General features: G+C 49.2%; 1 protein-coding gene across 2 annotated transcripts in view; it reads left to right on the forward strand.

Annotated features, from left to right (window-relative positions):
- DZIP1L (DAZ interacting zinc finger protein 1 like) overlaps nucleotides 1-24,284 on the forward strand; it is a 57,482-nt gene extending 33,198 nt beyond the window's left edge. Inside the window, exons 7-17 of one of the 2 annotated variants that reach the window (XM_055569585.1) lie at nucleotides 2,196-2,324; nucleotides 5,965-6,027; nucleotides 7,350-7,490; nucleotides 9,940-9,970; nucleotides 11,337-11,390; nucleotides 14,646-14,779; nucleotides 16,669-16,861; nucleotides 19,796-20,012; nucleotides 20,440-20,627; nucleotides 21,675-21,814; nucleotides 23,357-24,284. In XM_055569585.1, the coding sequence (XP_055425560.1) occupies nucleotides 2,196-2,324; nucleotides 5,965-6,027; nucleotides 7,350-7,490; nucleotides 9,940-9,970; nucleotides 11,337-11,390; nucleotides 14,646-14,779; nucleotides 16,669-16,861; nucleotides 19,796-20,012; nucleotides 20,440-20,627; nucleotides 21,675-21,814; nucleotides 23,357-23,518 (1,452 nt within the window). In that variant the 3' untranslated portion in view covers nucleotides 23,519-24,284. The remainder of the gene's footprint in view (nucleotides 1-2,195; nucleotides 2,325-5,964; nucleotides 6,028-7,349; nucleotides 7,491-9,939; nucleotides 9,971-11,336; nucleotides 11,391-14,645; nucleotides 14,780-16,668; nucleotides 16,862-19,795; nucleotides 20,013-20,439; nucleotides 20,628-21,674; nucleotides 21,815-23,356) is intronic. The other variant, XM_055569586.1, reaches the window with a different exon arrangement.
- The last annotated feature ends 244 nt before the right edge of the window (nucleotides 24,285-24,528 follow it).

Genomic DNA, 24,528 nt, shown 5'->3' on the forward strand with positions numbered 1-24,528 from the left:
TATCAGGGAAAAGGTTTGAGGAGAAGTATTTTCAGAATTGTCTAATAGTGTTTCTCACGATCATTCTACATTTTGCCTAAAGAAACACCTAGGCAGTTTTTCCATAAGGGGATTGTTGTAGGATATGCAGGGAGCCTTGAGTGATCCATCCTCTCAATCTGAGATGGAAAACCAAGGATGGAGGGTGGTGGGGTTGAAACAAGAGATAAGGGTGTGTGTGTGTGCATGCATGTATGTGTATGTGTAGGGACTTGAGCCCTCCCATCCTAAATGGTCCCCTAACGTGGACAGGGATGGTTTATGGAAGACAGGATGCTGCTCCACCATGTGGTCATGGTTCTGACCCCAGCTCCACACTCATCATCTCTGAGCTCATCTGAACCTCTGACTCCCACGCTTCCCCTGACATTGCTCACTGACTAGACACGTTCTGTAAATAGGAACTGATTTAAATTTGGAGTTGTTGTTCATAAGCCACGTACTCAAAATTTAAAAGGTTACATCTGTTAGGAAATTTTGAGTTGTGGTGAATAAGGACATAATTCTTATTACCACCCATGGTTTCCTTTTAACCAGGATTGCATTGTCTTAAACTGGAACATCCATTTTTTTGTCTTCCCCCGTAGGATGACTTCTGTTGAATTTTTGTGTTTGTGCGTCTCCCCTCATCTCCTCTCACCTGAAATTTTATTATTTTAATTTTATTAAAGTATAGGAACCAAACTGGATACAAAATTCTCAGTGTACTTGGATAATTATTTTGTTAGTTTACTTTTAAAAAATTCTGGGAGTGGGGGAAACAGGTAAGATTGCATTTAGAATGATTGTGTAAAACACTGTAAGTCTACTTTCAAAGCACAAGAGATGTTTGGAGTTCCAGTGAGAGCTAAGTGCATTTTGAAAATATTTGTTCTCATAACCTTTTCCCTGTTACAGAAGTCAGAGAGCTTACTTCGGCTAAATCATCTGACTAAAGAGAGAACTTTAGATTAGATGTAGGTTAAGTCCAGTTGTCAAAGGAGGCCCCAGTTGAAAGGAAAGCACCACAATGGTTTGTAACATCAAGAAAGCCGGTCTCTAATGTGTCATAAGCAGCTGTGTGAAGACAGAAGTGACACGTTGGAGGCTGAAAGTTGTGCATACATCTGATAAAGCATTTACTGCTACAAAAATATTCAAGGGGTTTAGAAATGATTTTCTCAGGTGGTGCCAGTGGTAAAGAATCCACCTGGTGATGCAGGAGACACAGGAGACATAGGTTTGATCCCTGGTTGAAGAAGATCCCCTGGAGAAGGAAATGGCAAACCACTCCAGTATTCTTGCCTGGGAAATCCCATGAACAGAGGAGCCTGGTGGGCTACAGTCCACAGGGTCTCAAAAAAGTCAGACATGACTGAGAACGCACTACTGTATTTTGTATGGGAAATGGTTAACATTTGGACCCAATATTGCTTTAGCAGAAGAGTTAAAGATAATAAGAACGTGAAGTTAAACTCAGGGGCTTAACAGTTCTCTAAAGCTGTAATAGGGTCTGTGAGTTTTGTATGGTAATAGAGATGTAGGTGATTGCTTTTGTCACTACAGTAGTGATCTATTTAAAAACATAACTATGGGGAGGAGGTGGAAAGGTATCTTCTCTTTGATCCACTTTTCCTTACCTTTGCCTTCACATTAGCTCAGGAACTGTTAACTCAGGAAGCACTCACTAGGCATTGGTGACATGACTCCAAGCTGTGAAAATTCCAGGCCTTCTTGGTGACAGCCAAGATTTTTTTCTTTGTTGGAAGAGGAGCAGGAGTCCTCAGGGAGTGGTCTGGAATGCCAGAGACCCTCCTCAAGGCTCTGAGAGTCTGATTCTCTTTAGCCTATTTGAGACTGAGGAAGAAATGGGAAAGTTGTCAGACAAGTTTTGGGCTTGAAGTACAGCAGAATTTCAGTGCAACGGAAATGACACTCTTGAATTGTGTTCTTTGATGGGATTTTCTTCTCCTGTGCAAGAGCTGAGCTTTTAGGAGAACCGTAGTGAAGGGGAGTGTGGACTTACGGGAATATTTGCAGGCATGCAGATACCCAGTAAGTTCAAGTTGGGGCTTTGTGGTTGGGGTAAGTATGCCCTTCTGACACCGCTCAGGATATAAAAGACAATGTCACGATTAGATCTTCATCCGAATGAAACTACACTTTGGCCTTTTCAGAAGCTGCAGGCACTGCAGTCCCACAGTGTGATGAAGTCCAACCTGGGGTCCCTGCGGGATGAGGAGCCTGAGGAGCGACTCAGGCAGGCTCAGGAGCTCTGGGCTCTGAAGGAGAAGATGGAAATTCAGGTGAGCCAAGATCCCATGCCTTTCTTCCTGAACCAGGGAAGAAATGTGCTGTCTCCCAACAGAGTTTCTTGTTTTCACTCTGGTTTTAGGGTGGTTGCTGTTGTTTAGTCCCTTGGCCGTGTCTGACTCTTTGTGACCCCATGAACTGCAGCATGCCAGGCTTCCCTGTCCTTCATCTCCCAGAGTTTGCTCAAACTCATGTCCATTGAGTTGGTGATGCCATCCAACCATCTCATCCTTTGTTGTCCCCTTCTCCTGCCCTCAGTCTTTCATAGCATCAAGGTCTTTTCCAATGACTCAACTCTTCGAATCAGGTGGCCAAAGAATTGGAGTTTCAGCTTCACCATCAGTCCTTCCAGTGAACACCCAGGACTGATTTCCTTTAGGATGGACTGGTTGGATCTCCTTGCAGTCCAAAGGACTCTCAAGAGTCTTCTCCAACACCACAGTTCAGAAGCATCAATTCTTTAGTGCTCAGCCTTCTTTATGGTGCAACTCTCACATCCATACATTGACTATTGGAAAAACCATAGCTTTGACTGTTTGAACCTTTGTTGGCAAAGTGATTTAGGGAGATTAAAGACATCACAGTTCTATATTTCAGACCTTGTGCCAATTAATGAAAGCATAGAGTGGAGTTCTTAGGGTTCTCAGGTGTGGCTGGTGACATTCAAATGTGCAGTGTCAGATTTTCCAGGGAGTTTTTTGAAAATACATACAGCCGTGTATCTTACTGGACACCATTGCCCTCACTGTGTCCAACCCAGTTGAAAACTATTCTTTGAAAGTATGACAGTCTCCTGGCTTTGAAGATATTTGGCATGGATCTAATGTTCAGTTCAGTCACTCAGTCGTGTCCGACTCTCTGTGACCCCATGAACCACAGCACACCAGGCCTCCCTGTCCATCACCAACTCCCGGAGTCTACTCAAACTCATGTCCATTGAGTCGGTGATACCATCCAGCCATCTCATCCTCTGTCGTCCCCTTCTCCTCCTGCCCCCAATCCCTCCCAGCATGAGGGTCTTTTCAAATGAGTCAGCTCTTCACATCAGGTGGCCAGTATTGGAGTTTCAGCTTCAACATCAGTCCTTCCAATGAACACCCAGGACTGATTTCCTTTAGGATGGACTGGTTGGATCTCCTTGCAGTCCAAGGGACTCTCAAGAGTCTTCTCCAACACCACAGTTCAAAAACATCAATTCTTTGGCGCTCAGCTTTCTTTGTAGTTCAACTCTCACATCCATACATGACCACTGAAAAAACCATAGCCTTGACTAGATGGACCTTTGTTGGCAAAGTAATGTCTCTGCTTTTTAATATGCTGTCTAAGTTGGTCATAACTTTCCTTCCAAGGAGTAAGCGTCTTTTAATTTCATGGCTGCAATCACCATCTGCAGTGATTTTGGAGCCCCAAAAAATAAAGTCTGACACTGTTTCCCCATCTATTTGCCATGAAGTGATGGGACCAGATGCCATGATCTTATTTTCTGAATGTTGAGCTTGAAGCCAACTTTTTCACTCTCCTCTTTCACCTTCATCAAGAGGCTCTTTAGTTCTTCTTCACTTTCTGCCATAAGGGTGGTGTCATCTGCATATCTGGTTATTGATATTTCTCCCGGCAATCTTGATTTCAGCTTGTGCTTCTACCAGCCCAGCATTTCTCATGATGTACTCTGCATATAAATTAAATAAGCAGGGTGACAATATACAGCCTTGACATACTCCTTTCCCTATTTGGAACCAGTCTGTTGTTCCATGTCCAGTTCTAACTGTTGCTTCCTGACCTGTATACAGGTGTCTCAAGAGGCAGGTCAGGTGGTCTGGTATTCCCATCTCTTGAAGAATTTTCCCCACTCAAGTGAGATGAGTGCAATTGTGCGGGAGTTTGAGCATTCTTTGGCACTGCCTTTCTTTGGGATTGGAATGAAAACTGACCTTTTCCAGTCCTGTGGCCACTGCTGAGTTTTCCAAATTTGCTGGCATATTGGGTGCAGCACTTCCACAGCATCATCTTTTAGGATTTGGAATAGCTCAACTGGAATTCCATCACCTCCACTAGCTTTGTTTGTAGTATTGCTTTCTAAGGCCCACTTGACTTCACATTCCAGGATGTCTGGCTCTAGGTGAGTGATCACACCATCGTGATTATCTTGGTTGTGAAGATCTTTTTTGTAGTTCCTCTTTTGTTTTCTGCCATTAAAGTGGTATCATCTGCATATCTGAAGTTATTGATGTCTGTCCCAGCAATCTTGATTCCAGCTTGTGAGTCATCCAACCTGGCATTTCTCATGATGTACTCTGCATATAAGTTAAATAAGCAGGGTGACAATATACAGCCTTGACGTACTCCTTTCCCAATTTTGAACCAGTCTGTTGTTCCATGTCTGGTTCTAACTGTTACTCTTGACCTGCATACAGGTTTCTCAGGAAGCAGGTAAAGTGTTGTGGTATTCCCATCTCATTAAGAATATTCCACAGTTTCTTGTGATCCACACACTCAAAGGCTTTTAGCATAGTCAATCAAGCAGAAGTAGATTTTTATTTTGGAATTCCCTTGCTTTTTCTATGATCCAGCATATACTGGCAATTTGATCTCTGGTTCCTCTGCCTTTTCTAAATCCAGCTTATACATCTGGAATTTCTTAGTTCATGTACTGCTGAAGCCTAGCTTGAAGGATTTTGAGCATAATATTGCTGGCATAGAAATGAGTGCAATTGTATGGTAATTTGAACAGTCTTTGGCGTTGTGTTTCTTTGGGATTTAAATGAAAACTGACCTTTTCCAGTCATAAAGCATCTTATAATTACAGCACTCTATTTTAAGCTGGAAACAACTTAACTTTGATTACATACAAATAGTCTACACTTTTCCTTCTCTTCCTCCACACCTTCTGGTGTCCACAAGCTAGCCAGTAGGATGTGAAGCTGGCGTTGAGATCTGTGTGCCAGCGCTGAAAACCGGTTCAGCTATGTCGATTCCCTCCGTTCTGGTGGAGTGAGACAGAAGTGGGCCTCCTGGGCAGCATCCTTCAAGCCCTGGGCAGTCAGGTGCTAGCTTGCACTCACTTTCCTTGTGGGAGAGACTGTGGGCTGAGGGGGTCTCTCTTAGCACCGAGCTGTGCTGTCTTGGGTGAGGGGTAACACAGGTAAGGTGAGACTATTCTTCCCCTCTTCAGTGTATCCACTCTTGGATTTTTTTGCTTCATCAAGGTGCTAGGACCTCTAGCTGCTTTCCCGAGCTCTCATAAAGGTATTCTCATCTGTGGGTATTTTGAGAACTGGAACCTACTAGTCCGTCATCTTGCTGACATCTCTTACATTTTTTAAGATGAAATCTTTGACCACCTAGAATTTGTTTTCATTTAAAATGTGAAATAAGGATACAAGTTCGTATTTTTTTGCAATCCAAGTTCAAGTAGTTAACTACTTGTTTGAACACCATTTGTCAATAATGCATCTTCCCCCAGAGTAGATTCCATTCCCCCCACCCCACCCCTGCCCTGTATCTTTGGGCTTTCTAGTCTTTTCACTGCTCTGTCTGCCTACTCTGTGAGCCAGTACATTTTAATTCTTTTAGCTTTGTACTATATTTTAATATCTAGAGGGGCCCATTTGATAAGCATTTAATCTTTTTCAGAAAACAGAATGGAGAAGGAAAATGAAGGCACTGCAGGAAGAGCATGCAGCTCAGAAGAGAGAGGTAGGTCTCACTGGACTGTCTTGGGGAGCCTGGTTTCCCGTGACTTCCTCTCATCCTTCAGCTCCCCATCCTTTGCCCCCTGCCTTGAACTGGTTGGCAGATATTTTGTTGCTGATACGGTTCCCCATTGCTGACCCCCGTCAATACACAGAGGGGTCAGCTGCCCAGAGGGCTGCTTCCCTGGCTGGGAGCAGGAGCCTCAAGGCCTTCTCTTCTGAATCCAGCACATCCTTCTCCATGGATTCCTCTTCAGTGACTGCTTAAGGCTTTCTAAGTAGGGCTGTGCTATAAAACTCAGAGAATAGCCTGGTCATTCAGTGTTTGGGCCCTCCTTTGAAACCCCACCCAGGAGAGATCCGGGTGGTTGTGGACCTCAGTGATAGTTCAGGGGTAGCTCAAATGGAAGGGTTCAGACACTGAGACCAGTGGGGAGAGAGCAGTAGTCCTCAGGACAGAGAAACCAGCTTATATAAAAATGTCCCTGAGGAGAAGGCAAGTGGAAGAAGAAGCCAGTTAAGAAGAGCCCTAGGTTCTGCTTCAGAAAGCTCAGAAGGTAAAGGTGCTTAGATCTGAGTCTGGTGCATGATGGATGGCCCCCCATTCAAGTGGTTCCCCTCTGATAAGTTTATCTTTTTAAAAAAATCTTTATGTATTTATTTTTTGGTTGTTCCATGTGGCTTATGGGATCTTAGCGTCTCAACCACTGGACCACCAAGGAAGTCCCTGATAGGTTTATCTTATTATTTGAAAAATTAAAAAATGGGAAATGCATTCAAGTTTATTCCAAAGAGCAGAAGAACTATATTAAGGTACATGGAGTAGTCTCACTTCTGCTCCATTTCCATCTACCTATCCCCGACACCCACCCCACAGGTGACCACTTTTATTGCTTTCTTGTATTCTTCTAGAGGTTCTTTATGCAGAAATAAGTGGTGTCATTTTCTCTCTGCTCTTACATCAGACGTGGCTTGTAACCACATTTCCTTCGTCTTTTGTCTTCACCTAAAAGCACCCATTTGATGATTTTTGAATGACCTCAGCTTACCTGACTGTCCTTCCATGGGTGACACAGCTGACAGAGAGCCTTTGCCCTGAGCTTAGGGGCCTGCAGTCAATTCTCACTTCTCAGGTACCACTTAACATGTCCTCAAATAGGAAGGAAGTCAGTCTTGTTGGAAAGCTACTCGCCCAGGTCTGGAAACCCTCCACCTACTTCAGGTGAAGCTCCGGCCAGCGTTTGCCTGCAGGTGCAGGTCCTGCAGGTACTGAGCTCTCAGAGGTCCCTGCAGACATGTGACTGACCGGCCACCCTGTGCCACCAGCTGCAGGAGCAGAACGAGAGACTCCAGGCTACCCTGTCTCAGGATCAGAGGAAAGCAGCCGCCCAGGCCCAGCGCCAGATCCATGCCCTCCGCACCCAGCTCCAGGAACAAGCCAGGCTCATTGCCTCCCAGGAGGAGATGGTAGGCGTGTCCCTCCTCGTAGGCGTGTCCCTCCTCCCAGCCGGGACCTGGAGCCGTAGACCCCTTCCCTGTGAGGATCTCCTTAGAGTCTCTTGGACTTGTTGGCTCCCGTCTCATTAGTTAGGGTCTCTGAGGAGAGGGAAGAGTCTTCAGACTTGAGGGGCAGAAAGCGATGAGAATGACGTGACTGCTGTCCTTAGGGGCTGTGTTGGTGGGTTCACAGTACCAGCAGAGACCATGTGAATGCCAGCGCCTGGTTAATACTTTGCTTATTCCTCCATGTAAACCTCACTGCTGCCTTTCAAGGTAGACATTACCTTCTCCCCAGCTTCCTTTGACAGATGATGAGGCAGGCTGGAGAACTTAAGCACCTCGCTTGAGTCTACACAATGCATGTTATAAATGACAGGGGTGAGACTCAACCCTAGCCAGGTAGGTGGAATGCGAAGCCTGTGCTCCTTTTGCTGTGTTCTCAGACACCATTTCTTAACTAATTCCTTTTTCCTAAGTTAACAGCCTCTGAGGAGGTTGTTAGATAAGCTAGTATGACGAGAAGACATCACTTACTAAGCACCCTTCTTCTAAAACCACCCCTCTGACTCGTCATCTAATGTGGACCATTCTCTGCCCAGTTCGGGTGCAGCTCCCCGTTCTGAGCCCCAGGTCAGTGGAGACGTGTATCTGTCCCCAGCTGGGCCCTGCTGTGGCCTCAGGTCCTTGCCGTGAACCACCCTGCCCATAGCTTTCCTGGGCGGAACACCCACTGTCACTATCTAATCCACTGTTCCTCTCGCTATTTGTCCCTTTCTCTTCTTCCAGCTGTCAACATATCTAACCCACTTCCTTGCTGCTTTTCTTTTTTACTACTTCCCCTAACACATTTAGCTCTTCAAAGCTGTGGCTGCCTGGAGGTTTCCTCCTTTTGTTACCAGAATTCTTATTTATAGTTGTTTCAGTTAGGAACCCACTGGCTAAATATAACAGAATAGGTTAACCGGTGTTTATTTTTATTGTAACACCAAAAGAGGTCACACTTGATTTAGCAGCAACATTATGCCATTGGAATTCTAGACTGTTATTATTATTATTTTTTTAATTGCCGTCTTTAGCATATTCCCTGGTGGCTCAGATGGTAAAGAATCTGCCTGCTATGCGACAGACCCCAGTTTGATCTATGGGTCAGGAAGATCCCCTGGAGAAGAGAATGGCAACCCACTCCAGCATTCTTGCCTGGAGAATCCCATGGACAGAGGAGCCTCATGGGCTATAGTCCATGGGGTTGCAGTGTCAGAGACTGAGTGACCAACACTTTCATTTTCACTTTGGCATATTGACTTAGGCTTGACTCTGATAGTTGCAGAATGGCTGCCATAGCCCCAACCATCACAACCATATTCAATGGAGAAAGTTGATGAAAGGCTCTTCTCAAGGCTTCTACTTATATTTTACTAGTCAAAACTGTGGAAACTATAGTTGTGAGGGAGGTTAGAAAAGAAATAATTGGCTCTATACTTTCTAGGATAGAGGTAAGCAAAGGAGGAATAGAAATGGACGTTGGATGAATCATTCATCAGTAAGTGGTGGAAAGTGACTCAGGCCTAAGCCGAAGAGGAGATTTGTCATAAGGTTCAACAAGGTCTCTCAGAAAGCTCAAGGCAGCGGAACAGCTAAGTCTAGGAATAAATTGAATCCAGAGACATGAAATGTGGTCAAGTCATTGCTCTGTGATATGTCTCTGTTCCTTCTTCTGTAACTGTTTTGATTTTCCCTGTGAAGGTCAGCTTCTACTCCATGTCTGCCCCATGTGGCAAAAGAAACAAACAAAGAAAATAAAAACTCAAACCAGTTAGCTGCCCAGAGCTCTTGAGTTGACATGTTACCAATCCAGAATTCTCTGCCCAAACCTGGACAGTCAGCTATGGCTGTGGTGTGGGGGTCACAAAGTCACAAGGGGCTGTCCTTTCTGTGTCTATGTAAACCAAGGAAGAAGAGGCACTTCCTGGAAAAGAGGGGTTGAACAGAGAGTCAGTGGCTGTTCACATCATGCCCCCTTCCCCCCAGGGGGCACTCAGCTCAGAGCCCACATCTCCGGGGGGGCGCCTCCCTTGTCCTTGCTGAGGTTACTTGTGTGCTTGTGCCCCTCTGCTTGCATGGGGTTCCTGTCCTTCAGGCCACAGTCCCTCTCTGTAGAGGGGCCTTCTTGCCTCCCCACCATGGGAAAGTGGAGCATGGTGCCAACCTGATTACCACTGTTCAGTCTTGACGCCATGCCCTCACATCTGCACAGCAGGAGGTATGTTGTGGGGCCAGGGCAGAGTATTCTGAGCTCCAGCTCACAGTGGATGGTGTGGAAACACTGGCCGTCCCTTCTTTATAGAGCTAGGCAGCCCCACCGCTCACAGCAGAGCCCCCTGCTGCCTATAACCTGCTTTGTTCCATGTCTTTGCAGATGCAGGCCATGTCTCTCCGGAAGGTGGAGGGTAAGTCTGTTGTCTCAGACTCTCCTGTCTCCTGTCTGTCCTGCCTCTGGTCCCCTCTCCTGTCTCTGTCATGCTATACCAGTCAATGTACAGGATGAGGACGGTGGCAGCTGCTCAGGGACCTGTGGCATCAGGCTCTCTGGCTGGACAAGGGAGGGTGAGAAGATGCTTGTTTCCAGGACAGACAGGGCTCCAGCCCAGGTTCATGCTGAAGGCATTCTGTGCAGGTAGCAGGGTTTCTTGCCTGGCCTGCTCTTCTCTGTAGGACGGTGGAGACATGAGGTGGGGTTGGGGGTGAGAACCCTGGGCGGGAGGTGATGGATGGAGAGGCAGGGCTCATGAACAGGCTCTTTCTAATTCACCACAACTGTGATTCAGTTCCATCCAACTTTACCTTGTTTCCATCCTGCAGCAAGTTGACCCCAAATCTCTGTGAATATGCCTGTCTAGAGTCTGCCCTCCTCATCTTGCGTGCGTGCTTCTTAGTGTGCGTGTCTGACAGATGCAGGTGCTGATGTCTAAAGGGCGACAGTAACCTATGGGGGACCAGCCTGCTTGGAGGACCTGGCTAGCCCCTTGTGAAACCTTCCGACTCCATCCCACCTCTGCTGCCCTATGCCTGTAGCTTCCCTTCTGCCTTTTCTGGCAAACCCACACACCTTCCCAGCCTCTGCCTTGAGGTTAGATGTTTCTTTTGCAGTCTTGCAACCAGTTCGGAGAGGCGCCATTCTAAGGCTGTGATCTGAGTGCTGGGGCTGGGGTGTGTGCGTGTGTGCTCAGTTGCACAGTCACGTCCGACTCTTTGCGACCCCACCAGGCTCCTCTGTTCATGGAATTCTTCAGGCAAGAATACCGGAGTGGGTAGGCCATTTCCTACTCTAGGAGACCTTCCCAACCCAGGGATCGAACACGCATCTCTTGCGTCTCCTGTATTGGCAAGCCAATTTTTTTTTTTTTTTTTTTTTTTACCACTGAGCCACCTGGGAAGCCCAGGGCTGGGGTGAGCCATTAATGAGAGCTGTGTGTCATAGACTTCAGATCCATTGTCTCAGCACTTTGTCCCCACACTTTAGTGTGGGGCGGGTATGACTGTCCACATTTTCTAGAAGAGGCACCTGAGGCTTAGAGAAGTTCAAGGGCTTCTGTCATGGGCAGCCAGTGAGGGACAGAGCTGGAATGTGGATTCTGATCTTGCTGCCTCCCAGGTCATGGTTGTGACCACTGCTTTGTCCTGCCCCTGTCTGCTAGAGGACCGACTCGAGTCCTTGCTGTCTCTGGCCTGCACTCACATGCTGTCCTGGCTCTTCTCTGAGGTGGGGGTGGGGCCCAAGGCCCTGGAGACACTAACTTCTGCTGCTCTCCTAAGGGATCTGTGAAGGCCCGAAGGCTGTGGATACAGATGAGGACTCTTCCGAGGAAGGTGAGGCTCCGATTTCTTCCCTGGGGGCTGCCCTCTTCATTGTTGAGTTTGTCTCTACTTAACTGGATCTGGCTGCCTGAATCTGGGTGCAGGGAACTAGGGATATGCGGTAAATATTTAACCACCCCGTGCTTGTCAGGCACGTGACATGAAGGCACACATGTGCAACCTCCTGGTTCTCCCTGGCTCAGAGAGGATCAGTGGCTTGCCCAGAGCCGCCTGCTGCGTCGCCCATCCCTGGTGCCCCCCCCACCGCCTCTCGCCTGGTATGACCCAGAGCAGTGGATGTGGCCTCACTGTGTGGGCTTAGGTGACCTTTGCAGTTTTCTTCTGCGTGGCGAGCAGGCAGCAGGCAGATCACACCTGCCAACCTGATGTGCAGGAATCCTCCTCGGCGCCCTCTGCGGAGCCCTGGGAGCCTGCCACTTTTATTCACTCTGTTCAGTGACTGACTCAGATTTGCAGAGCTCTCAACTGAATGTTTCCAGGGGATGCAAAGGAGAAGTGAAAAAAATAGACTCTCCTGGGTGAGTCGGGGAGGAGGAACTCCCAGGAAAGATCAGAGAGAGCTCACAGCCGGCCTGCTGACCAGGCTTGCACGCCCAGCCCGGCTGTGATGTGACAGTTCCAGAGTGACCCAACAGGTGAGCTGAGGAAAGGGTTTTATTTGTGTCACCAGAGAGTTCATCATGGGGCATTTTGTTGTTTTTTAATGTTTTTATTTTTAATGTTTTAATTTTAACTTTTGAGGCAGTCATCTATGCTTTTGGCAGAAAAAGAAGAAGGGTGCACAGTAGGTCTCCCTCCTGCCAGGCCATCCAGTCTCCGCCCAGAGATTCCATTGTTAATGGTTTGTCACGTTTCTTTCCAGAGACACTTGGTGCAAACACAGGCACATACATGTATGCGTTCTTTTCCTTTTTCCTAAATGGGAGCACAGTATACATATTGTTCTATGGTTGTTTCTTAACCATATGGGGGGTCATTTCTTATCCCTTTATATAGAGCTGCTCCATTATTTTTTCAGGACTTCAAAGTACTCCATTGGATGGATGAACCAAAATTTAATCAGTCCCCTGCTACCCTCCCACCCCAGTGCATTTAACCTTGGAATATAGTAGTAAAAATAAGTTATACAGGTAACCCTGAGTAACACAAGGTCCACAGTGAGGATGAGCCAAATCCTCCAGTGGGGCACAGAGTTCTAGGAGGCGGTCACCGAGTGAGGGGGACCCCTCCCCACCTCCTCCACACCCCATCCTGTTGCAGGGAGGACCCAGACCTTGGTCAGACTCTGCTGTTCCTCTTCACTTGCTTTTCTATTCTTCTAGTGTCAGACCAGCAGAAGCAGCATCCCCTGGGAACTTGGCTAGAAATGCAGATTTTCAGATTCTCAAGTCCCAGGCTGCACAGACTGAATCAGAACTTCTGGGGCAGGGCCTAGCCATTTCTGTCTGCACCTGCCCTCCCAGGCACTCTGGTGCTTGCTCAAGTTTGAGGACCTCTGTGGGTCCCACAGCTCTCTGCAATGGTCGCACACTAAGAATCTCCTGGGCTGCTTGCAACTCTGGAGGAGCAACCGGCTGCCTGCTGCCTAGATCACCACACAGGGGGCAGGGCTTCGGGCAGCAGTAGTACACAGAGCTCCAACGCTGATTTCAATATACAGCCCAGTTGGGGCTCATGCCCTGTGCAGACTCAGCAGAGAATTGACCCTGGGGGCGAGGGAGGACCTATTAAAACACAGACTGCTGGGCTCCACCTCCTAACGTTTTGATTCAGTCCGGTTGAAGTGGTGGAGTAGGAAATGGCAACTTCCCTGGGGAATTCCATGGACAGAAGAGCCTGGTGGGCTACTGTCCATGGGTTGCAAAGAGTCAGACATGGCTGAGTGACTAACTCACACACAGGTTGGAGTGGGGATCTGAGAATCTGGGTTTTTAATAAGTGACAGGTGGCTGCCATGCCATGGCTTACACTACACTTTGAGAACCGCTGCTCTAGACCAATTGGTCTTCAGGCGTGGCTGTTGTTAGAAGATCTGGGAAGTTTCACAAATAGATCTTAAGGCCTGGGGCTAACCCTCCAAGATTCTGATGTGCTTAGCTTGGGATGGAGCCCAGGTGTTTCAAATAAGCAACCAAGGGATAAGATTACTACTTGACTTTGAGCTCCTTGAGGGTTTTCTTTCGTGTCCCCAGTGCTGGCCTGTTCACACTCATATTACTTGTCAGTAGGCTGGTCCACCTCTAACCACAGTGGCCCCTGGCATTAGACCTGAAGAGCACTTCTGGGAGGTCTTCCCTGACTCACCCTGGACAGCCCCTTTATAGCAGTAATCACATTGTATTTTAATTGCCTGTTTCGTTACCCTCTGGGTCAGTAGGTCTTCCCTGGTGGCTAAGCGGTAAAGAATCAGCCTGCAATGCAGGAGTTGCAGGAGACGCAGGTTTGATGCCTGGGTCGGGAAGATCCCTTGGAGGAGGGCATGGCAACCCACTCCAATATTCTTGTCTGGAGAATCTCATGGACAGAGGAGCCTGGTGGGCTACAGTCCATGGGTCGCAAAGAGTTGGTCATGCCTAAAGCGACTTAGCGTGCACGCACACTGGGTCAGCATTTCTTAAGGCGTTGGTCTGTGGGTCACCTCCATCAGAATCATCTGAGCAAGTAAAAATGCAGATTCCAGGGCCCTTCTCCAGATCCGTGGAATCAGACGCTGGAAGGTGGGGCCAGAGAATCTGTACTTTAAACCCATGCAATTCTATTGTGTATAGTTGGAGGGAGAACGCCTAATTTAGACAGTGGACTCGAGGGGAGCAGGCAGCTGTCTGTCCACAGTATATATGTGTATACATATATCATGAATGTGAATCAAATCATTATGCTGTGCATCTTAAATGTATACAGTGCTGTATGTAAATTATACTCAATAAATTTGGGTGGGGAGAGAGGGGAGGAAGAATGGAGCCCAGGGAACAAGCTGCTGTCGGGAGTTAGAAGCCCGAAAGCTCTGAGTGAACCAGGGACAGGACTGAGCCAGATCTTGAAGGTCCGGGGATGAGGATCTCAAAGGTGGGTGGAGGGTCTGTTGCCTAGATTCCCAGAGGAACAACCTGGGGATGGACCCTCAGGTGAGGTCAGTGGCCCTGGGTCATAGGCTGGAGACCATGATTCCTGGCTGGGTGCACTGGGGCTTTGGGAGCGGAGGTTCTGGGCACCCCAGCTGACCTTGGTGGTTGTCTTGTGCTGCAGAGCTGGAGGACTCTCACAGTGGACAGCAGAAGGTGCTGGAAGCCCTGAGGCGAAACCCCACCTTGCTGAAGCAGTTCAGGCCAGTCCTGGAGGACACCTTGGAGGAGAAGCTGGAAAGCATGGGGATAAAGAAAGTGAGTTCCGGTACCACCGTGGCAGGGCCGCACCTACCACTTGGACGCAGGGCGTTCTTAAACCAACAAAGGGTCAATTGTTCTTTATAGCGTAGGCTTATTCATCTCATTCGTTCTGGTGGGGCACCCTTGGTGTCCGGGAACATAAACCCACACAGCTGGCACTGTGATCTCTTCTGTTTCCTCTAGTGGCTTCCTGAGATGTCATCCCATGTCCTGACCTCTCCGTGCTCTCCACTTACTGGCTGCTTTCTCTGTGTCTCTACTGCTTTTTCTTTGTTGTCGTTCACATATTCAACAAATATTTATTGAGTACCTTTATGCTAACTGTTGTACTAGGTTCTGAGAAAACTGGAGAAGGAAATGGCAACCCACTCCAGTATTCTTGCTTGGAGAATTCCATGGACAGAGGAGCCTGGTGGGCTATAGTTTATGGGGTCACAGAGTCGGACACAACTGAAGTGACTTAGCACACACACATGCTGAGAATACAACGATGAATTAGAACTGAAAATTTTTTTCATGGAGTTTATAGATGGTAGGGAACTCAGATACTAAACAATGCTTTTCCAGAATTTAATAATTTAACATTGTGAAATGCTCTGCAAGTGAAGTATTGGATACTATAAGAATGAATAATAAGGGGATGTGCCTTAGTTTGAAGGTCCAGGTCTGATGGTGGACATTAAGTGGACAAGGGATTCCCTGGTGGCTCAGATGGTAAAGAATCCGCCTGCAATGCAGGAGACCTGGGTTTGATCCCTGGGTTGGGAAGATCCCCTGAAAGGAGTGGCAACCCACTCCAGTATTCTTGCCTGGAGAATTCCATGGACAGAGGAGCTGCCTGGCAGGCTACAGTCCATAGGGTTGCCAAAAAACTCAACTGAGTGACTAATACTTTCACTTTTCATATTGATATTATTTTGACAAATTACAATTAGATAGTCTTGGTGGAACTATTAAACAAGATGTCCCATCTTCTATTGGACAAAGGGACCGTATTTTCTGACAAGAGGAATTTAATTGGCTCACTCTGGCCTTTGGAGCGGTGAAGTGTCTATCATCAGTAGCACCCTTGGCCATGCCCACTCAGCAGGTGGCTGTGGGTGGAGCAGGCTCTGAAAGCCCTATCTGGTACAAATTAATATTTGAACACCATTGTTTTCTCATGCTCCTGTTCAACCAGAGTATGGATATTATCATTAAAGGCATCAATGAAATCCATGATTAAAAACACCCACCTTATTACTAAGGCAGCTGGAATATCACATCATTGAGGATACTTTGTGTATAGAGTAAAATAAGAAAAAAACCCAAACACCTAGGTTTAATTTATCAAAGATGCTCCTTAATCATTGACTTTTTTCAACTACCACTCAATCTAACTTTGGCCTTATGTTCAGACTTGATTAAAACATTTCTTCTAATCTTAAATTATTCCTCAAGGGTGGATGTCAAAAGCCCAAGAAACTTCCATTAAGTGTTGGAAGGGTGCCTGGCTTCGATTTTTTGCAGTTGATGTTTTCAACCATTGTCAGCCACGGAGGACAATGTTTCCGGCCAGATGATGATGCAAGTACAGAAAGGAGCAAGCGGCAGTCTCCCGCAAGGATAGTGGAGAGGCACGTCCCATCTCAGCCTGTATGCTTGATGTTGATAGACCTGTGCGTAGCCCCTCTGCATCATCCCTCTGCTCGTGCTTTGCTGGGGCTCCCAAGCCCTAGCCCACCTTGCTTTCAGCAGCCTGCTCGCCCTGCCCTGATGCTCAGCTCATCTCTCCCAGAGGCACCAGCACGGATCCCAGCGACTCCCAGGCCAGCAGCAGGTGTGAGAGGCCGAGGGAAGGAGGAGGGGAGCCCATCTCTGAAGGGGACCTCTGTGTCTTCCAGGATGCCAAGGGAATTCCCGCTCAGACCCTCAGACACCTGGAGTCCATCCTGCAAGCCCAGCGGGAGCAGAAGGCCAGGAGGTTTTCTGAGTTTCTGAGCCTGAGGGAGAAGCTCATTAAGGAAGCCACCAGCAGAGTCAAGGACAGACAGAGGGACCGGGCCCTGGTGTCCCAGCCAGAGGGCGAGGTGCCAGGTGAGCTGGCAAGAGGGCCTGCTTGGGACTGGGAGCTGGGAGGGTTCAGGCTTGTGTGGAGGAGGGATATAATCCCTGTCCTCATCGGGGTGTTGCTCATTGCTCAGAAGGTCCAGACAATAGGGCTCTTGCAGGTGGCTGAGTCCAAAAAGTCCTCTGTTGGAAAAACAGGGTCTAGGGGTGGGGTGGTCACCTGGGTCCCTCAGGGAAGCAGAGGAGAACCAGGGCCATTGTCCCTGCTCAGACACAAGGCCTCCTCAGCAGCTCAGTTCTGCACTGTTTTGCTTGTTTGGACCACAGGCTGAACTTGGTTCCAACAGAGTATTGTCAGCACAGGGGCTGCAGATGGAAGCAAGGATCAATCAAATGGAATATTCTGCCCTAGAGCAGTGGGAGGGCATGAGAGGCTGGGCCAGTTCAGCAGGCAGACATATCCTCAGAGCTCAGACTCCTTCCCTGGGTGAGCCAGCTGCTTTGTCTCTGGGGGTTGTGACAAGGAAAGGCCCTGTGGTTCCTGTGGAAGACTGAAGTATGTGAGCGAGGACCCTCTGGTCTCTGTCCTCAAGGAACTTAGGGAGCAAGGGAATTGTGTCTTTGCACCGGAGCCCCCATCTCTAGAGGGGTCCCAGATCCTCATGCAGGGCGATGCCCTGGCTCCTTGCAGTCATGGGAGTATGTGGTCAGAGGAGGGTCACTTGTGTTATCTCCTCATGTCCAGGCAGACCCAACCTGAGCTCTTTGTGCAAAGGAAATTTCCAAAGTGTGGTCCACACATCTCTGGGAGGTATGCAAGATGATTTTAGTTATCTGTTATTTGGTACATGAATCAATAATTTTAAGATTTAATCTTTATTTTTCTTCATGTACATTGGAAAAATATTACTAACATAGCAACCCTGAAAGCTCCTGGAAATGATTACTTGGGTAAGTATAAAGTGGGAATTTTATGTTTAAAAGTGGTATCATTTTCTATAAAAATGTTACATAGAAAACAGGACAGTTGGTATGAGAATATGGTAAAAATTATATCAATGATCTGGGTAACTCTGTTCTATTTGGTTTAAACACCTGACCTTAAAATCTCTAAGGAAAGGATAGTTTTCAGTTTCACATAGAAAGAAATCTCAGACCGAAGGAAATTTGTCACAAAGCCCTCTGCCTCAAATGTTCCTTCATTCCTAATTTGTTTAATTTAGTGCAGTATTTACTGAGGTGCAGTATTTACCCTGGTTTGATTCCTGAGTCGGGAAGGTCTGCTGGAGAAAGGTTAGGCTACCCACTCCAGTATTCTTGCCTGGAGAATTCCATGGACAGAGGAGCCTGGTGGGCCACAGTCCAAGGGATCACAAAGAGTCAGACATGACTGAGAGACTTTCACTTTTCCCGTTACTGAAGTTGATCTGGGCCAGGGCCTGCCCCTCAGCTGGAAACCAGCCAGAACTAGGTGATGTGATGGGGCCCAGCACAGGCCGGGGCAGCTTAGAGGAGAGGGCACAGGCCCTGGGGCTGAGGGCTGGAGGGGTGGATGGAAGGCCCTCTGAGTCCTGGTTTCCAAGAGAAGAGAAAGGCTTCTTGCTCTCGTGGTGCCACCCCCTCCCCGGCGCTTGTGCCTGTGGCCCCAGAACCTGGGGTGGAAGCATCCCTGCCCCCACCGTCTCTCTCCCCTCCCCCACCGTCTCTCTCCCCTCCCCCACCGTCTCTCTCCCCTCCCCGGGGGGCTGTTCCTTCTCAGGGCCCGTTACTGACCTATGGGATGAGCTCCGTTCTCTTGGCATTTCTTAGGCCACTTTCTGGCTCTGCACCCCCATGTGCTGTCCTTCTAGTCCCCAGGAGTGTTGTACAAATGCGCACCTCCTGTCTGTGCTCAGACCATGCCTCTTTTGTCTGGAGGCAAAGGTGGGGGATGTAGTCTAGTCAGTGGCAAAAGCCTGAGATTTGGGGTGACTGACCACCTGGGTTTGCATCTGCCATGGATTCCCATGGAATCGTGGGTCTTGAGCAAGTTCCTGAAGCTCTGGAAGCCTGTCTGGGGCTAAATGGATGTTGGATGTAAAGTGCTTAGCTTGGTCTGTCCACTGTAACTGTAGCTATTATTATTTTCCCTCAGCAAGTTTACTTTAACAAGTTGCCTTTAGGTTACTCTTTCCTAGAAGGCCCACTTCTGTGCCAGTGCATCCTCCGAGAGTAGTGCATTTCAAACACCTTTAACTTTGAACTACAGGAAGAAATGCATTTTATGCTGTGGCTCAGTCCATACTTTGGAGTTTCATGAAACAGTACTTACTTTGCCTCCCTGTGATGTACTTTCTCTGCTCTTCTCTTTGCATAAAAAAATCGTGGGTCCTGCAGAACAGCCCCACTCCCCGCCCCCACCACAACCCACCCCCACGCTTGGCCCTCCTAGTAATTGGGAAGAGGGAGGGGCTGTGTCTGATTTCCTGCCTGAAACACTCCAGCTACAGGCCCCTTCTGGGAGGAGGTGTGTGGATCTTGACAGCCCAGGTGGTCCTACAGTGCCCTCTGGTGGCATCAGGGCCTTCCTGCAAGGCTGCCTGAACTCCAGTAGCAGCTGCTGGAGTTGGGTAGACAGGGTAGGTGGCCTTGGCAGGGCCAGCTTCTCGGATTGTGTCAGGGGTGGGCTGCAGACACGCTGGGCCTCCTTAGACCTGCTGCCTCCCCTGGGTCTCCTGGAATGATGACACGACCCCGGAACACCAGCTGCTCTCCTGGTCTTTGATAGAACCTGGTCCCCAGGCTTGGCTCGCCGTGGGATACTTGGGGTGGGGGAAATAATTAAATCTGCTGTGGTGATAGCAGCACACTGCACAGAGTGACTTGTTCTTTTCCAGTGTGTTGGAGCCTCTTTCTGCCTCCTCTCGGGCTTGAGGGTCCAGATGGATATGCCCTGAAACGCGTGCTTATCTGTGTTTCTAGTCAAAAGCCAGCAAAGCCCGCTGGTCACCAAAGAGGTCCAGCCAAAGGCCAGGACCCTGCATGTGGCACAGCCATCCAAGCCGGCAGAGCCCCCTGTGACAAGTCTTCAGAGCCGCAGCAGCCGTAGCCTGGGCCTGGCCCCGGGGCCCAGCCCTACTCCTCGCTCCAGAGCATCTGGACCCCCCGGCACCCCTGCTTCCCCAGGGCCTGGCCTGAGGTGAGCTGGGCTCTGCATTCTCACAGGGTCCGTGGTGCGACTCCCACCCTGTCCTGGGCCCCCCACTGGCTTCTGCAGACAGGTGAGGGGCAGAGAAAGAAGTGAACAGGAGGGGCCTCAGGTGGGGTCCAACCCATGAAGAGACTGGAGTCCCTTGCTCCTGGGACTCCAGGAGCCAGGCCAGAGCAAACCTCCCCTCCTCTTACGACTCATCCCCAAGCCCCAGTTGCCACCTGGGAGGGGCTGGGTCTTCATCTTCTAACAGAGGGTGGCTGCCCCTCTCCAGATGACTCCTGGCTGGTGTCTGGGTCCAGGGGTGCCAGGGGCAGGACCGGCTCTGGGCCAACCAGCTTGCAAGTGGTGAAGTGTGGCTTTGACCATCTTCCTTCCAGCTCACGCACTCCTCATTTCCTCTCCTTCTTGACAGTACGCCCCCGTTCAGTTCTGAAGAGGACTCGGAGGGAGATGCTGGGCCGCGTGCATCCCTGCAGCCCCCGAGAGTTCCTTCGAGGGTGGGGCCCCGGCCACAGGATGACTGGGACTGGTCTGACACTGAGACCTCGGAGGGGAGTGCCCAGTCCCCTGGCAAGGGCTCAGGCGGGCTGGCCTCCTCAGGTGAGGAAGGTTTTCTTATAAGACTATTAATGAGGCTTGTAGCTTCTGGGCTTCAGTTGCATTTTCTAGCCAAAGTTTAAAGAATATAGAGCTTAGGTTTTGTCTTTCCAAAGGCAGAAAGTGGACAAGCTGGGGGGTAATCCCAGTTCTGTGCCATCTGTCAAGTCTACAGTGTCATGAATTCTGCGGAACTTCATCTTGTCCATGGCATGGTCCCAGCCTGCCAGCCCATCTAACCCACCAGAACCAGATCTCTGGAGAAGAACTGACGACCTGCCAGGTGGATGATAGGGTGTAAACATCTAGGAACTGGGAGTGTGGAGTCCTTGAACACGCTTTGGGCTCTGTCACTTGCTCCCTGTGTGCTGGTGTGGAGAGTTTTGGTTCCTGTGTTGTAAAGGGAGGTATCTGGATAAGATGAGTGACGAGGGGCAAGGAACATAGTATGAATATAATAGACCCTTAACTAACTGGTTTTTAATCAATCAGTGAGCCAAGGGTCATCATCACTCTGGACCTCTACTCAGGCCCCGACATTTGAATCCTGGAAGGCCATGGCTGGCTCCCTGCTTCCTGGCCAGTCCTGAGGTCTGAACATCCACTTTGCTTTCTCACACTGAAAATGTAGTCACTGCTTAGCCCACTTCCTGTGAGGAGTTCATAGAAAGTGGATCTGGCCCCACAGCCCTGAGCAAATTTATATTGATGATATTTCTTCATTTCTCTGTGAAGATGTTGGAGGAAAAACTACATATTAATCTTGCAGTTCATGTACTGACTGGGCAGTGGTTCCTCCTGCTAAGAGGAAAGGGCAGCTTGCTAAGCTGCTGTGCCCAGCCGTGCCCTTCAGGACATAGTACATTTCTGGATGTTCCAAGCCTCTCTTCCCCGCCCATGCTGGCCTGAGCCTCTCTCTCTTTGCCTGTCTTCTACTGCTTTTGTCTTTCCTTTTTTCCCTTCGGACTCTTCTCCACGCTCCCTTTATCCACACTGGAGCTGGGACGTGACCCATGGGGATGATGCAGTCATACTCTGGTTGCCTTCCAGGAACACTGGTGCAATCGATGGTCAGAAACCTCGAGAAGCAGTTGGAGGCTCCAGCCAAGAAGCCTGCTGGAGGGGTCAGTCTGTTCCCAGTGCCTAGTGCCGGGCCACAGAGAGCTGCTGTGCCAGGAGGAAAGCCCCAGGTAGGCTGTAGGACCTAGGAGGCTCCCCTGCAGTCTCTTACCGAGCCAGCTTGAGTCTGGGGCCCTGGGCGGGGCCTGAGGGAGGGCCCGTGTGTGACACTACAGTTGACCTCATGCCCCTCGTCTCCTCTGCCCCTGCAGGAGTGGCACAATGCCCACCCTCCAGTGCTTGTTGTTTGTGTCCCTTGTTAACATCGAAAAGCCTTGTGGTTCATTACACGAACAACTGCTCGGTGCGTTGTTTCTCCCAGCCACGCACACCCCCACTTCTGGCTCTGATGGGGCCTGGACCTGGCTTTGTGCCTGGCTTCCAGCAGTAGCTGCTCTATTCGGGCTCCAGCTCATCCCACAGCCACGCTCTCCCCTTTCTTCACTCCCCGAGGACCCCAGCGCAGGACTGTGTGCAGAGCAGACTGCTCCACAGTACACAGTGGGGATATTAGGCACCTTTGTTCCAAATATCCAAGGCCATTTCCTCATGACTAAGAATGTCTTAGTGGCCTTGCCTCTCTCCAGCTCCAGCTGCCATCAGATTTATTGCTCAGATGCTCAGCCTCCCAGACCATTCCTGTTAGGATGTCCTTGCCACCTCCCCTCTCCCCATAAGGGAACCACTTCTGTATTCCTCTTGTGTTTTTTCTTAGGCAGAAACATTTCTGGCTCTTGTAATTTTACCCTCCCTTCTCAATCAGAAAGATGCATCCTAGGATGACCTATGTTATTGCTCTAAAGTTCAGAAATAATGGGCAATCACTTTTTGGTTTTTCCCAGCATACACCTCCCCTGGCAACCCCGACACCCACCCTGTGCTATGTGATATGTTCGGCTTATTATGTAGCTCATGTGTGTTTGTGAGTAATGAGTCTAAATGATTCAAAATATATTCAAAAAGAGTTCATCCTCAGTTGTGAGAGAGCACCAACCGCCCAATGCAGGTTGAGGCACTATCCAGAGCCTGCTTGCCACCTGGGGCCCTGGAGGTTTCTGATTGGTTGTCCTTACGTTCCAAGGCAGGTGGGGGTGGGGTGACCGTGATTCTGGTTCTGGGACAGCCTGGGAGTTTGGCCCACTCTTGGCTCCCCTGTTGGCCCTAGCTCAGACCTTTTCCAGGCTGAAGGATTCCTACACTTGGAGTTCCCCTCACACACCTTTGGTTAGAGTGTTTCCCAGCCCTGGACCAGCAGTCTGTGGCAGGTGGGGTGGGTATATTAGGCGCTGGTGCATCAGCTCAGGAGTTTGGAGAAGTTAAGTCCCTGGACTTCGTCACCATGGGCAGTTCAAAAATCTGGACAAAGTTTAAATTTTGACAAGAGAAACCTGATCTTCTACAGGCCTTGGGGCTGGCCTCAGTGTGGCCAGTGGAATTTCAGGGGTGTTTTGCAATGGCTGTGACCCCAGGTCTCTGAAGCAGGTTCTCAAAGACATGGACATGAGAAGATGGGAGGAGTAGCGCCCCTCCTGCTTTCTTCCAGATCTACATTTTCTCCCCATATCCGTCCTCCCTGGTCAGATGCATTTTCTTCTCCCCTGTTCTCCCTGCAGCTTTCTGAGGATGAGAGTGACTTGGAGATCTCTTCCTTGGAAGATCTCCCACAGGACCTAAACCAGAGAGAGAAACCGAAGCCCTTGTCTCGCTCAAAGCTCCCGGAGAAGTTTGATGCCAGCTCTTGGAGCCCCAGTCAATCCAGGGTCCCTGGCTGGTGAGCCCGCTTCTGATTCTGGCAGCCAGAGGACCAGCCTTGTCACCCAGCTGGGTGGGGCTGGCTCAGAACCCCCCATCAACGGGGCTGCTGGGCCTCTTGTCTTCCCCAGGAGCTGAGAGGTCTTCTCCTTGGACAGAAGCAGAGTAGAAGACAGATGTGATTTCTCCCATCCCCCGTGAGAGCCCTGGCAGTGTCCCATGGGTTCCAGGGCTGAGAAAGGGTTGTAACAGGACCTTGAAAGAGCATCCTTCCTACCTCCATGTTTGCTCCAGACTGAAAGGAGACACTTGGTCTCTGCAGCGTTTTGTAAACCTTGGCAACACTGTAGAGCTGGGTCTTTTATGGGGTCCTTTGGGGGACTTATGCCTGAGTCAACCATTCAGTAATTGACCCCAAGTCATTTACTGAGGTCGTCTGGCCTCTTACTGCTGAGCCAGGGTGTAGGCAGAGATGAGGGGGGAGACAAAAAGTACGGGGTCATAACAGAGATTGGGACGTTATGCGAGCACAGACAGAGCCTCTCAGTGCAGCTGGGTGTGAATGTGGAGTGCTGCCCGGAGCTGATGTCCTCAGGACCTGCTCATGGGTGAGAGGGAAGGCGGGCCACCTGGCTGGGGCCTCATATCCCCAAGGGACCACAAATTCAGTTTTGATAATATTTCTAAAATTAGGTTATATACATATACATACCTATAGTATTTTTTTTAATGTAAAGAGCATTAATTTATTATATATAAACCCTCAAATACAACATGTTTATCACTCTCTGGTATTTCTTCCTTGTTTTTGGAGTTTCAGCAGAGACTGGGTGGGGGCCAGAGCCATCTGTACCCCAGCTGTCAGTTTAGGACTTTGGGGTGAAGTTGCCAAGATGGTGGTGGCGGTACAATGGGTTTGTTGGGGAGTCACTCCTGTGAAAGGTGAAGGCAGAAGAAGTGGATCAGGGCAAGTGCTCAAATGCAGTGCGGGTCTGAGCCCCAAGAGAGGAGAAGAGCAGCCAGCAGGAATGGG

Source organism: Bubalus kerabau, chromosome 2 (assembly GCF_029407905.1).
Source record: "Bubalus kerabau isolate K-KA32 ecotype Philippines breed swamp buffalo chromosome 2, PCC_UOA_SB_1v2, whole genome shotgun sequence".
NCBI classification, from domain to species: Eukaryota; Metazoa; Chordata; class Mammalia; order Artiodactyla; family Bovidae; genus Bubalus; species Bubalus kerabau.